At 36.4% G+C, this 13,203-nt stretch overlaps 2 protein-coding genes across 3 annotated transcripts; both read right to left on the reverse strand.

Annotated features, from left to right (window-relative positions):
- Positions 1-616: 616 nt before the first annotated feature.
- Positions 617-13,203, reverse strand: LOC113504735 (transmembrane protein 245-like). 2 transcript variants are annotated; one of them, XM_026887156.1, is made up of 12 exons: positions 12,643-13,203; positions 11,556-11,702; positions 10,832-11,060; positions 10,140-10,710; positions 9,576-9,747; positions 8,877-9,044; positions 8,174-8,366; positions 7,671-7,858; positions 7,169-7,303; positions 6,517-6,613; positions 3,057-3,228; positions 617-2,741 (listed from the first exon to the last, which is right to left on the reverse strand). In XM_026887156.1, the coding sequence occupies exons 1-12, from the start codon at positions 13,003-13,005 to the stop codon at positions 2,558-2,560; spliced, it is 2,619 nt and encodes an 872-aa protein (XP_026742957.1). In that variant the 5' UTR covers positions 13,006-13,203; the 3' UTR covers positions 617-2,557. The 2 variants fall into 2 exon arrangements, with proteins under 2 accessions (XP_026742957.1, XP_026742958.1); XM_026887157.1 differs by having other exon boundaries at positions 7,671-7,855; positions 12,643-13,202.
- Positions 3,687-6,006, reverse strand: LOC113504739. The gene is made up of 2 exons (XM_026887165.1): positions 5,420-6,006; positions 3,687-5,200 (listed from the first exon to the last, which is right to left on the reverse strand). Exons 1-2 carry the CDS (start codon positions 5,570-5,572, stop codon positions 3,728-3,730), a joined length of 1,626 nt encoding a protein of 541 aa, XP_026742966.1. The 5' UTR covers positions 5,573-6,006; the 3' UTR covers positions 3,687-3,727.

The raw sequence follows: 13,203 nt of genomic DNA on the forward strand, positions 1-13,203 counted from the left end.
GACTGAGTATTAGGCGTCTGAGGTTTGCATGGTCGTTGTTTGATACGATACGTGTAAATAAGATACATAGACTAAAAGAGCACATTTCAGCATGCAGCTATTGTTTTAGACAAATACAAATGCCTTCTCTTTGGCATTTATTGAGATATAAGCTTACGACCAGCGATTTATTAACATACACGTATAACGCAGCGTGCGGTGTTTTTGGCGTAAATTAATAGTATTACAAGACTTAATACATATAAGTATTTTATATATAAAAGTGAGGATAAATTAATAGGACACATTTTCAAACAGTCTTTTACTTTTCATTGTGACAAACATTGTATGACCGTTAAAAGGCGCGAAAACTGTAGTTATCGTGTCTTATTATCTGCCACATACATTTCTGCACTGCCACAATTTTACAAGTTGCACTTACTCCAAGATTACAACTTTCCATAAATATAATCTCTTAATCTATGTGTCCCATTAATTTGTCCCGCTGTGTATAAATGGATGTACGGTGTACTACCTGTGCGGATAAAAAATGGAATCAGAAATAGCGGTGAATCTCTTTATTTCTCGCTCGCACACTATTTGCGAATATGCTTACACTTACTGGTATTAATCTTAATCTTATTTTTTTGAGATCTTTTTTTACTCAGAGTATGATAATATATGATTACAATCTATCACGGTAGCGTGTCAAGCCAAGTTCAAGTAACAGATAGCGAGCAGCACCGTGTACACTACCCAAATGTAAGTTTGTTGTCGGTATGCTCTGAGCCGCCATTTCTAATCCCATTCTTCAACCGAACGGTATATAATTACTTTGACATTTCAACTGTTACATATTGCTAATACGAATTGACAAATGAGATGATCTCGTTACAAGTTAGTGTTCCATGCAAGCCCATCAGAGATAAGCACCGAGCCTGTAAAGAAATATCCATTTATTAAAGCTGGTTTATTAAATAATATAATATTAAAAAGGAGAAAGCATAGAGGTTAGAATATAATACATAGATCGGTGGGTTATAAATAGAAATTAGATAGTAGCGAAGTAATACAAGAAGAAATATATTTGGAAGCTGTTACTGGAACAATTATAAGTGACTGATAAATTTATTGACATGCAACAAATATTGTTAGGAAAATGTCAATACAATAATGCAAGAAAACACAAATTTCACTTTTATTTGGAACTGTTACAGTAACAGCTTACTATTTTTTGTAATTGGAAAGTTATTTAATATTAACCCGTACAAAATTGTAACAAAAATAATGTTTGCAACAAAGACCAGTTTATAGACTAGAAAATTATTAAAAAATAGTTTTAAATGCTTTTAATTAATATTAATAGTTTTATTAAGAAATCATAAATATTTATTAAATTACTTAATCGTGCCTTTAGTGTATCAATACTTAAGTATAATTAGCATGCATAATAGAACAAAAAGTAACGTGCAAAACTCAAACGATACTTACCACCAGAAGCCGAAACACAAGCATATTTATCATTGCAAAAAAGCCTTCAATGCAATAGCAATAAAAATTTAAATCGAATAGCACTCCGAACTTAGAAATGGTGCTTTTAGAACTTAGGTACGAAATACGGTGCACATATAAACAAGTTTATAAAATACACACCTTATCTTAAAAACATCCCAATAACGACCTAAATTAAAACATTAAAGAGAGTCATAAGTAGAGATAGCTACTTAGAGTAAAGAACACTAATTCGTGTTTACAAGATAATTATGATTTAAACATTTATGCATACATTTTAGAAGAGCAATACTTGAATTGTATACAAGGATATTCAAAACATTTTTGTAGGAAACCAACTTGGCACAGTCATGAATATTTTGTCATGCATTTTTTTCATCGTTATTTATTACGACGTAAGCTAAGCTTATTATATTTGAATTAGAAATATTAGTTTGGATATGAATACAATTTTATTGCCTTTTTAATAAATATTCATGACTGTACGCGTTTTAAAATACACTGTTCAACTGTTTTATTCAAAATTGATCGCAGTTTATTGTACATTATAAGATAATTGATCGCCATTTCATTAAAATTAAAATATTTAGTCATAACAGTATATTTTAATTTTATATCAACCACTTGTCAGTTCGTAGTCGTTTACAAGGAAATTATAATCTCAATCAGGGGTATAAACTGAAAACTTAATTAATTTAAGGAATCAGCCGTAATTAACATTTCAAGGAATGATGATTTTTAACTCGCTTTGTCCACAATCGATCAACTTGTCTTTTTGCTATACATGTTACTTACAGGGTTGAACACATAACGCTAATATTAAATTATACATCACATTAATTGAATCTTTAGACAATTTGATTTATTCAGATTCAAATGCATATAATTAAGTAACACGACTATTCAAATTAGTCACGGATTTCTAACTAACTTGCATGAACAGAGTACACAAAATCGAATTAAACCAAAACAAACCTTAACACTAGAGCCTTGAGGTTGATTTTAATTTCACAGCAGTTTGTTCGATTATGGACACTACAACTGATTTCCCTTGTGTACCGCAGATTTACCTGACTCGTGAGTGCAATGCCGCCCTCTCCTCGGAGGGCGTGTCCCTCAGGAACGTGGACGACAGGTTGAGGACCACCATGAGGCAGCATAGCAGTAGTGGACCTAGGATAGCGCCTTCGGGACCCAGGTAGAATATTCCCCCGGCTATGGCTAGCCCAGTTACGTAGGGATGTCCGCCACTGGATACAAAATGAAACAGTAAATTTTCTCTGAGATCAGTCTGTTTTCAAACATTCGCAATGTAAAATAAAATAAATTGTTACAGAATGAAACAGTTCTTTGATTGACTGAATTTTAAAATGTGTGGCACGTTATATTTTCAAGCCTTCTTAAGCAATAAAATGACACAAGTAATTATTTTCGTCACTTTTAAAAAATAAATGTCGCTCTCAACGTCTTTACTTTTCCTATATTTTGAATCAGATTTCTTAGTGAGATATTTTCGAAAAAAGGCCTAATTAGTCCACTCAACAATAAACAATCCCAAGCCTTACTCTTTAATCTCGGCGTAGACGGCGGCGTCTAGGAAGGCGATGGGCGCGGCCTGCACGATGGGCAGCAGCAGCGCGGCCATGGGGCGGCCCTGCAGCCACACGTCCAGCGCGGCCGGGATGCCCGCCAGGTACGGGCCCAGGAACGGAGCCGCGCCTAGCACTGCTGCTAGCACTGGAATACACCAAGGTACGTCAGGCTAGGCACTTGTTTTGGTTGTATGTTATTTAGCTCGTAACACATTTTATCGTCGATAACTTGCTATCTCCTGCACAAATCAACTATAGAATGGTTGGCAGAGATTGCAGAGAATGACTCAGACATTAAGCTAGGCATTAATTTTCAAGTCTTAACACTTATTAAGGTCTCGGATGGGACCTTAATAAGTTTTAAGACTAGAACTCGGATGCCAAGAAGTAGTTCTAAATAAGTGTATGTATATTATTTTTGTAAAATATCGAGTGGATTTTGAATGAAATTTATAAGCAACACTTGGTCTTCAACGAAGACTGATTAATTTTGGGACAAAGTTTTGACAGAGGTCTACAAATTATGAGTAAATACGCAAGGTGTGAATCTCCGTAAAGATAATGTTTCGTTAAAATCTGGATGGCAGTTAATCAAATTCAAAATTAATATAGCATTATTTAATCAATATAATAAGTAACAAAAATCAGGTTTTCTTTTTCTTATTGTCCGTAGGCCTCGGGGGCCGCAACTGTGCGTACACATACTTGTAGAAGTCTAACGCTTTTTGCCGATCGTACGCGACATTGTTCCTGCACTGGGCACCGACACACCGGTTCACATACTCTTCGGGGGGAGATTTCGGTTCTTCCGCAGGCCTTTTATGTGACGTACTCGTACTCCTTAACGTTTCGACGAAATCCTTCGATGAATCGAAGACTACTTTGATAGCAGTTCTGTTAGTCATGTTCAAATGAGTGTCTTTGAGTAGGTCATCTTTGTCTAGGGCTGTCATTGCAGCACTCGCGTCCCCGCGCGGGGAATTAGCCTGACGTATTAAGTAAAATGTTGGGGCCGGTTCAGTTACATCCTCATCGGTAGTCACTTCTTGATTATGTTTATCACTGTACAATAAACACATCACTTGTGGGTCCAGTGTCAGCTGACACATGTCACTGTCAATCAGTATCTTCACAATGTCAACCGGCAGGGTACAGGGCGCTGATAAACAAGTATTGTTATTAGAGTTGTCCAAAATTATGTTGTGTAGTTCCGTATTCGTTGTTGATGTTTTCAAGAATGCAATGTTCCGACATTTGCAATCTATTTTGTTGCCACTGAAGGTAACTGCGGTTCCGGCAGATTTACAACTGGCATAGTCGAATGTTATACCGTGTGGCTCAAGGCTTATAATCCTATTCTGCTTGAAAGTAAAATGCTTCTTATTGTTCCTTTTCCTTTGACACTTAATGCCGTTGAAAGCATTGGCTTTTAGTTTACTGAACTCATTCTGAGTTATGTCCGTGTTGACAGATTTAAATACGAATCCATTTGCGTTGATTTCTTTGAATTTATTGCCGGTGACGTGTAAGTTATCTGCAGTTACGTTCAAGGCTCCGCCTTTTATATCTTCAAAGGTATTTTCCGATATAGTGACTGAAGTGCCCTGCACAGTGATACCTTTAGATTCAAAGTTCTCGATCAGGGTGTTAGTGATAGTAAACATTGAGTCAGAGCTCATAATAGCCTCTACGGCTTGATTACGTACGTCTGTTATTGTAACGTTATCAAATTCAATGTTTTTTATACCGGTCACGTTATGTATCGCTTTAGTGCTAATCGTGTTTATTTTACTGTTTGAGATTCGAATACTTTTTAGTTTTGGAGCTCCTAGGCATTTTAGTTCTGTTAATGTTGTCGGAGACTTGAACATCCTCCTTGGTAGTGATATGATTGCTTTGACATTATCTATGGTAACTTCGGGTGGGGTTTGTAGCAAAGAGGTTGCGGACAGCGAGACGAATTCCAGTCTGTCGCAGTCTTTCACTTTAAACCGTTGTAGTTGAGAGGCTCGCTGCAGTATGGGACAGTCGAGCACGACTCGCAGATCATTGCAGTTCTGTACGGTCACGCTTGTTATGTGGTCTGTGTAGTAATCCTTTAGATGTATTATAAATTCCTGGAACAAAAAGGGCATCATGTAGAAAGGACTACGCAAGAAAGTTTAGTCATTTTCGTATAACTGCTTGAACAATTGACAATGATCAAGTTAACGCCTCCAAAAACGGCTAATAAATTTGTAAATAAGCTATATTATTACCAACACATGCCTAGAGGTATAAGCAAGTATACAATCATACTTCAAAACAGTAAAAAATATCACAATCAAGATACTCACATTGCCTGTCACACCAGCACAGCTGTACACCAATTCATTCGGCAAATTATTGACACAAGTCCACTCTGGGTCCTGACAACTGGTGAAGTTTATCCTGACGCTCAGAGCTGACTGCACAATCACAGCAAAAAGCACAAGACACCGGTGTGCCATCACAGTCGCACGTGACGCCGCGATCAATTGATTTGCACAATAAGGCGCGCAAATATACAATAAAAATGTCACACGGACGCAGACGCGCACATCATCCCGCGATAATTCACAGTTTATGACGTAAACACATTCATGAATTTTATCATGGAGTTTATTGACTCGTCTGGGGATTTTGTGTCACGATTTACATTGGTTTAGAAGCTTTAGCTTAGCTTAAGGGTTATAGGGTTTATGACATAAATAGTGTGCTAGTAGGTTTAGCTTGTCGTAGCTTGATGGATGGTGCAACCTTACGATTTTTATGCTTTAGAATGCCCAAGATTTAAAAGTTATAGAAGGTAATAAGTAAGTAAGTTGCTAATATATAAATATACCATTTGGCAACAAATAAGTGTTAAAGGGCACAGGATAAGTCTGCATTTGTATTGCTCATAAAATTTTATTCTTTTATTTAATATTAACATTGACAGTTTGATTAAAATTTATCAAAAAAACTAAAATTATCTACAACTTAAAGCGTAAATAAAAAACAGTTTCACCATTGCCCTTTTTGACCTCTGATGATCTCATTACTGAGACCAAGACTAAATATCAAATATAATATAATTAAGTGAGAATATAATTAAATTATATTTGTAGCACAACTAATAGAAAGTAACAAGTATTATAATTATCATATCAGTACAGTACATGTAATATTATACTAATGGCTAAGGTCATGTTCGTCGATATGAAACTAATTTTAAACTGCTGTCCCTGGGCTTAATTAAATGAGGTCGGTTGACATTTGGTATATAACCATTGATATTTTTGATACGACCGGCAAAGCTGTTACGGTGCAATACGCGCCAGCTATAAAAGCGCACCAAAATGAATCGAAAAACCGACCGCCGGTCCGGCGGCCTCTGCAATCTCTAAAATAATGGTATTAAACTTTGACTTACCCGATGGCAAGTAGACAACTTTGGCTCCAAATAAGTTGTGAACCAACCACGTCCAGAGACCGTAGAACAAGGCCATCTTGAATGATGCCCTGAACACCTACAAATATCATCATTACTACTTATAGTGATCATTATGATGTAGGGCAGAAATGTGCAAAAGAGTGATTGGAAATTTGGAAGGCTTTGTACAGCAGTAAGGCTGACTGTCCATCGGAGCAGAGAAACGAAGTTATATTACTTAAGAGAAGCGATATTATGCAATACTATTAGTAAAAAAAAAAAACAATTTCTCCGCTCCAGTAAATAGCCAGAAGAGTATTATTTAATTAGATTTTGATGTTTGAAATAAACATGACATAGAGTGTGGGCGATATTTTTGAAAACCTTCAAATCTTATATCTCTCAACCTTTTAAAAACTGCTATTAAGGTTTAAATTGCATGCTTTCAGCTTTCGAGTTATGAATATGTTTGTACAGAAAGCAAAAGAAAAGTATCTTGAATAAATCGTTGTTTTTAAATTTAATTTACCTCACCACAGTCTGCCAGCGCTTTAAGTAAAGATCAATATTATTATGATACCTCGTTTTTATTAAATAACATTTTCTCTGTTAAAAGTAACACTTGTTTGTAATGCTTAAAAACTGTTCTTACTTGATTGATGGCAACAGAGAGTGCGATACCAAGTCTGGGACCGAAGTTAGGCTGTATCTGTGTGATGACCTCCACTGGCTTATAGAAAGCGTTGCTAGAAGCCAGTAGGTAGAATAGTGTCGTGAAGAACACCACCTGGTGGGAAAATGTGGTACAAATCTTTAAGGTGTATTGTCGTTGAGTTTGTTTGGCTTGTTTTGTTACCGAAGTAAATGACAGTCTTGTTAAAAATAATCAAAATGACGATTTGATTAATTTTCCTTTCGTCAAGTTGGAATTACACAGTGATTTAATTTGCACTGTGTTATTGCAAGTTTTTTTGGATTGGATTTGTTCATATTTAACCGAAAAGCTTTTCCTAAACCTTTCTTTTATTAATACCACATGGGATACTAAAGAATGGTATTCCGTATGACTTCTTTAATACGAATTGATTCATCCTTCAGCTCGAAGGACTGCGAGGCAAATAAAAGCAAGAAGTGACGTCACACCACATACTCACCAAGTTAATAAACATGTTGATGATGGCACTGCCGCCGCATAGCAACAGCGACGTGAACGCGCCGACGGAGCCCGCCAGCAGAGACACGTTACTAGCTAGCGGAGCCCAGATGCTGGTCGCTATAGCACTTAATGTACCCACGTTAGCCTGCACCCATGTCACTATGCCAGAGTAGTCGAACATACCTGCTTGAGGAGAAATCTAATTAGCTTAGATATTAAGTTTATGTTTATATATATTTGTGGTTTTTAGACATTTATTACATACCATTCTATTTCAAGAACAAACTAGACTCCGCCATAATAGTATACTAGCTGAGCCCCGCGGTTTCTCTCATGTTAACTCGCTCGCGTAATGTACAATTGTATGAAATCGAATTCGATTCCTTAATTTTTTATTTTTTATTGCTGGCAACTCTTAATACTGCTGGTAAATTTGCCAAGGTGTCGCTCACACTTAAAAAACATCAAAACAAAACTACGACATTTTTGTTATTATCTCACCAGGAGTATTAGAAACATCGTTGACAAAGGAGTCCCAAGAGTCCTGTATAGCTGAGCCGTCGACTTGCGGGCCCACAGTGGACGCGAAGTGCCCCGACACCCAGCTCTGGTACACGCGGTCCCATAGCTCCAAGATCTGTTGTTCAACGCGACTTATCTTCTCCGGGTCACCTTCTTTGAGGATGCTTTTAACCTGGATTTAGGAAGAAATCATTAAACCCTCTTAAAAAAATTAGTTTTGGCTGTCAATTTTCGATAAATACTGAGGTGCGTCTGAAAATATTCGTGGATCTGTACAACATGTTAAATTGTTCTAAATTATACATATTGCAAGGAATATCCCATCCGTGCATGGTAATGAACGAACTCTTTAAGAAAACTTAATACAGCTGCCACATCATCGGTATTCGGTTATTTGTGTTTTGAAGTTCTGGTTCTGTGAAAGAGTGTTAGTGATTACGTAAATTTAGATTCATGCACTACGTGAAAAGTTTTTCCATACGGTCCATCATTTTGTGACTATGATATGATATGAACACTTACTATTTTCTGAATCTTTATTTAGTCCGAAGAAAGCAGAAAAGGAAATATTTGTTAAACAAATAACATTCGTTCACACATTCAAGTGTGTAAAATGGTAGGAAAGGACTTAACTAATACGTTTTTAGGGTTCATTATGATACAAAATTCGATGTTTACTTACCGCTGTTGAGATTCCTTCCCTGCCGTATGTGTAAGCATTGTCAATAAGTGAGTCTAGCTTTTCCTCCCAGCCTTCCGGCAAGTATGCGTGCAACTCACTGTTCTGAACGTACGTGCTGTTTAGCAGACTACCGCTAAGCTGAACCACTACTATCGCTTCCGAGTATATCTGAAAATATTCAATAAGGTATAGCGAATCGAAAAAAAAAAACGAATGGAATATTTAAATGTTTATTACACTCCGTTATTTTATGTGTCTAGTGGAATTCAATAAGTAATAAAAATAGTTTAAATGTATGGTGATGAAAATCTATTATTAGTATTCAAGATCAACGCACAATTGAATGTCACCCTTAGGTGTTATGCTGTTTTTATCATTATTAAGTGCAATAAGGAGCGAAAAGTACATTATTTTTTCTCTTTCTTAATAAAATACGACTCCGGGTTTCATAAATATTTAAGTCCCATGCACAAAGACACCCAGACTCAGGACATTCATTCATTCATAATACACACACGTTCGTTATGCGGAGATCGTACCCGCGACACGAATATAGCTTTACTCTCCGTCCAGTCAAGAACATTTAGAACCTCAGTCAGCCTAGCGTCATTTATAAACCCTATCGCAAATTACGATTCATTAAAAGAAAATTGTCTTAATCAGTCTGTTATCTCTCAAAAGAAAAATATTTAATTTTACCTGTATAAATATAAAAACGGTGGCCACAGCCAGGAACAATATGAGTCCAACGATGACGATGCAGGATGACACGGTGTCCACCGAGCTGTAGGCCATGTCGCGGAAGCTCGAGTTGCAGAGGCACGCCATCTTGCCGAGCCCGCGCACGTGGGCCGGGAGCAAGGCTGATTGCCTGTTGATATACCGACATTTTTAAAAGGTTGGACAGTGTGATGATTGACTTAATCAGTGTTTAAAATTATTTTAGAAGAAATCGGTTGATTTCATAAGTTTTGAGGATCAATTTAAAGCAAAACGGCTAGTTTTTCGACTTAGGACGTGGAAAAAATGAGTTTTTTTTGTTTTACGTCAACTAAGCCTTGAGTTAGCCCAAGGCTTAGTTGACGTGGCAGACGTCTTTGGCATGAACAGATCTAAAGTATCACTCTCTTGTAGGCAATGGTATAAAACATTCGTTTCTAAAATCCACTTCTTTTTATACTTAGACCTATTTTCCTCTAGGCAAGGCTACAAAAATAAGAACACCAGTCTAAACACAGGTTTAAAACAGTTTTTGTTCCTTACCTCAACTTCCACCAACACTTCACTTTCCCCATAACATTATTGTAATGATTTTCAAAGAACAGCCAAACTCCGAAATAATCTAACAGCCTCTTCAGAACATGGATAGCCAAGAAGAATAGAGTCACTGGGAGAAGCCAGATATGCTTCCAAACAAGCATACAAAGGCATCCGAAGAAAAGGAGCTTGAAGTACAAAGCTGTTTCTTCTTCAGTGTCATAGCTATTCTTTATGTAATTTTCGTCTAACGACCTCTGTTTGAAGGCGGTAAGGAATCGGATGTCGGACTTCAATTTCTGATTCGATGACAAAGGCAATGCAGACAATGTTCTTGTCTTAAACAACATTTTAGCATGTCTTGGAGAACTTTGTATAGGATCGTTGGTCGACCAGCTTCCCCGTTTCGTTAAAGTATCAGGAGTGACAGGGGATGGAGTTTCTTTGTCCGGTGTTGTTTCTTGTTCACTAGATTCTATTTGAGATTCTTCTTCTAGTTTCTCTTCAATTTTTTCCTCGATTTCTTGATCGGGAGAAACTGCTTTGTGTAATGCTAATAAGATAGATGCTTCTGGATCTGCAAATGGAATTTGTAGGCGTATAAGTCTGGCATGGCCAATGGGGAAGGTTAAGGGGATTGCATGGTTGAATGTCAAGGTCAAAAGAATAGTCAGGTATAATTATGTGAACAAAATTACCTTTCTCCAACAATTTCTTATGTATATCCAGCACTTCTAAAGCAAAGCCGGTGATACAGATTCCCTGGAGTAGTGCAAATGTGTACACTTGCAGGGAACCCGTCAGACTTGCTATGAAACTGGAGACGACCAGCCATAGTAGTTGTGACGTCATCCGGAAGATATTCGCTCGCTGTGGTGTCCATAGGATGTAAACGCTGATAACGTATGCCAGGAATATTGTCAAGGTCTAAAAAAAGAACATATTTTGTGTACATCTATACATATCTATACTAATCTATATCTATACTAATATATAAAGCTGAAGAGTTTGTTTGTTTGTTTGTTTGAACGCGCTAATCTCAGGAACTACTGGTCCAAATTGAAAAATTCTTTTTGTGTTGAATAGACCATTCATCGAGGAAGGCTTTAGGCTATAAACCATCACGCTGCGACTAATAGGAGCTAAGATACAATGGAAAATGTGAAAAAAACTGGGCAGGTACACCTAAATCATAACTTATATCTTCTACCCACGGGGACGAAGTCGCGGGCAACAGCTAGTATCTATATAAATTTTTCAAGAGGGTAGTAGTAGTAGGCCTTGACAGGCTCTTTAAGATAACGATTATTGAAGAGGGCTGTTAACAAATGTTGTCAATAGATTAGTGAACAATAACTGTTGATTTACCCACTTATATATATTTAATATTTAAAATAGAATATTAAATAGATATTAACTTACAATATAAGAACTGCAGACACTGATGAGCAGTGTCGTAGAAAAGCTGATGAAACTGCTGAACTGCCAGAACAGGCAGACTAGACTCCTTGGCACAGAGTTGTACAGCCATGGTAATACAAATATTGCAGAGAGCAGCCCTATCACAGTCTGTAAAAGAAACATATGCTTTACTCCCACACAAAGGAACTTTATCCCTGTATTCTAGCCTCACACACATTCAAGACATGTGCACAGGTGGGCAAGATCCATAACTGGCATTCTAGGGTCTTAAAAATGCTTGTCCTATGTTGGTTTGGTGTGGTGACTTACAATATGGCTATCCATGAATCCAAATAATATTATTGCCTATCTTAAATCATTAAGACCAAATTTTGAGAATTTCAATAGATTCAAAAATTCAAAAGCAACATTGCTAATAATTTAACATTCAAACTTCAAACAGCAGTACTAGTTTTATGTACAGCACACATAGCTTAAATAGATATAAATGAAATAATTCTCAATTTGACACAAGAAACAAGACTCAAAAATGATGACGAGTTCAAAAAGCGATAAATAAGCAGCATTGTCTTTCACAACAATTTTATAATAATTAATTTGGTTGAAAATTAACATAATTGCTATCCTACACTGCATCCCTGTAGCATGGATATATTTTATTACATTCTCAACATGAGATAAGAACTATAACAATGGTTTACGCATAACCGTTACGGTCAGTTAAAGTTACAAATTGACTTCCTCATGTGTTACAAATTTTGTGATAAACATGAATTTAACTAAAACCTACAGAAAATTAAAAAGAAAACTGGCAAAATAAAAAAGAAGCTGGCATTAGCAGTGCTAATGCCAGCTTTTGTTTGTTCTAAATTTAAACATATGAAAAAAGGAATATATCTAAAGAAAAAAGATATCTATTACACACACCTACAAAAGTTGCTATTTTTTTAATGAGTGATGAGCTCAGAATTAACCTTTTTATAATCATGATTTCATTGACAATGAAAGCTTTAATTCTGATGAAGTTTTGCTTGAATACGGATTCAACTACTTAGAATTTGAATGTAGTAAATGCATCATGGTTTACCTTGTAATGTTCTATAAATTGCTGCCCAACTGTGTCTGAAGCAAAGTTAACCACATTCACAGGTATTACCATTAATCCCACTATCACAGATGTGTTCGATTTTTCAAGATCTCCAAACCATGACTTCAATTTCTTTGAAAGTTTATATTTAAATGGATGAAGTAAGGACCCCACTAGTAGAGCCCAGAATAATGGTTTGAAAAATGGCTCTAATATAAGAAACAAGACATACACTGCCACACAACATACAGCTAATATAAAGAGGGCAAAGGCGTTGTAAAACCCATGTTTCATGGGTTTCTCGTTCCCTTCAGTAATGCCGCCTATAATGTTAAATATATTTTCAAAAGGCGACTGCTGCATGATTTAACTAGGGATGATAAAAATTAAAAAGGCACACGTTTAAGTTACATTAAAAATTAAAATTCTTAAACCGTAGTAGCCACTTTAAATAATTATGAGATCATAGTTTTTAATTTATTTTCGGGGACATTTCGATCACAATCACAACTCTTCTTCCGCGTTCCAGCTATCCGTCATTGAATTGAAACGAAATTGACA

Source organism: Trichoplusia ni, chromosome 23 (assembly GCF_003590095.1).
Source record: "Trichoplusia ni isolate ovarian cell line Hi5 chromosome 23, tn1, whole genome shotgun sequence".
In the NCBI taxonomy this organism is placed as follows: domain Eukaryota; kingdom Metazoa; phylum Arthropoda; class Insecta; order Lepidoptera; family Noctuidae; genus Trichoplusia; species Trichoplusia ni.

Coding starts and splice junctions, on each gene's coding strand:
- LOC113504739 (XM_026887165.1), bottom strand. CDS start 5,572: ATGGCACACCGGTGTCTTGTGCTTTTTGCTGTGATTGTGCAGTCAGCT. Junction 5,201..5,419: donor GTGCTGGTGTGACAGGCAAT/GTGAGTATCTTG, acceptor TTTTTGTTCCAG/GAATTTATAATACATCTAAA.
- LOC113504735 (XM_026887156.1), bottom strand. CDS start 13,005: ATGCAGCAGTCGCCTTTTGAAAATATATTTAACATTATAGGCGGCATT. Junction 9,045..9,575: donor CCGTTTTTATATTTATACAG/GTAAAATTAAAT, acceptor GAATATTTTCAG/ATATACTCGGAAGCGATAGT. Junction 6,614..7,168: donor TCTCTGTTGCCATCAATCAA/GTAAGAACAGTT, acceptor TGATATTTGTAG/GTGTTCAGGGCATCATTCAA.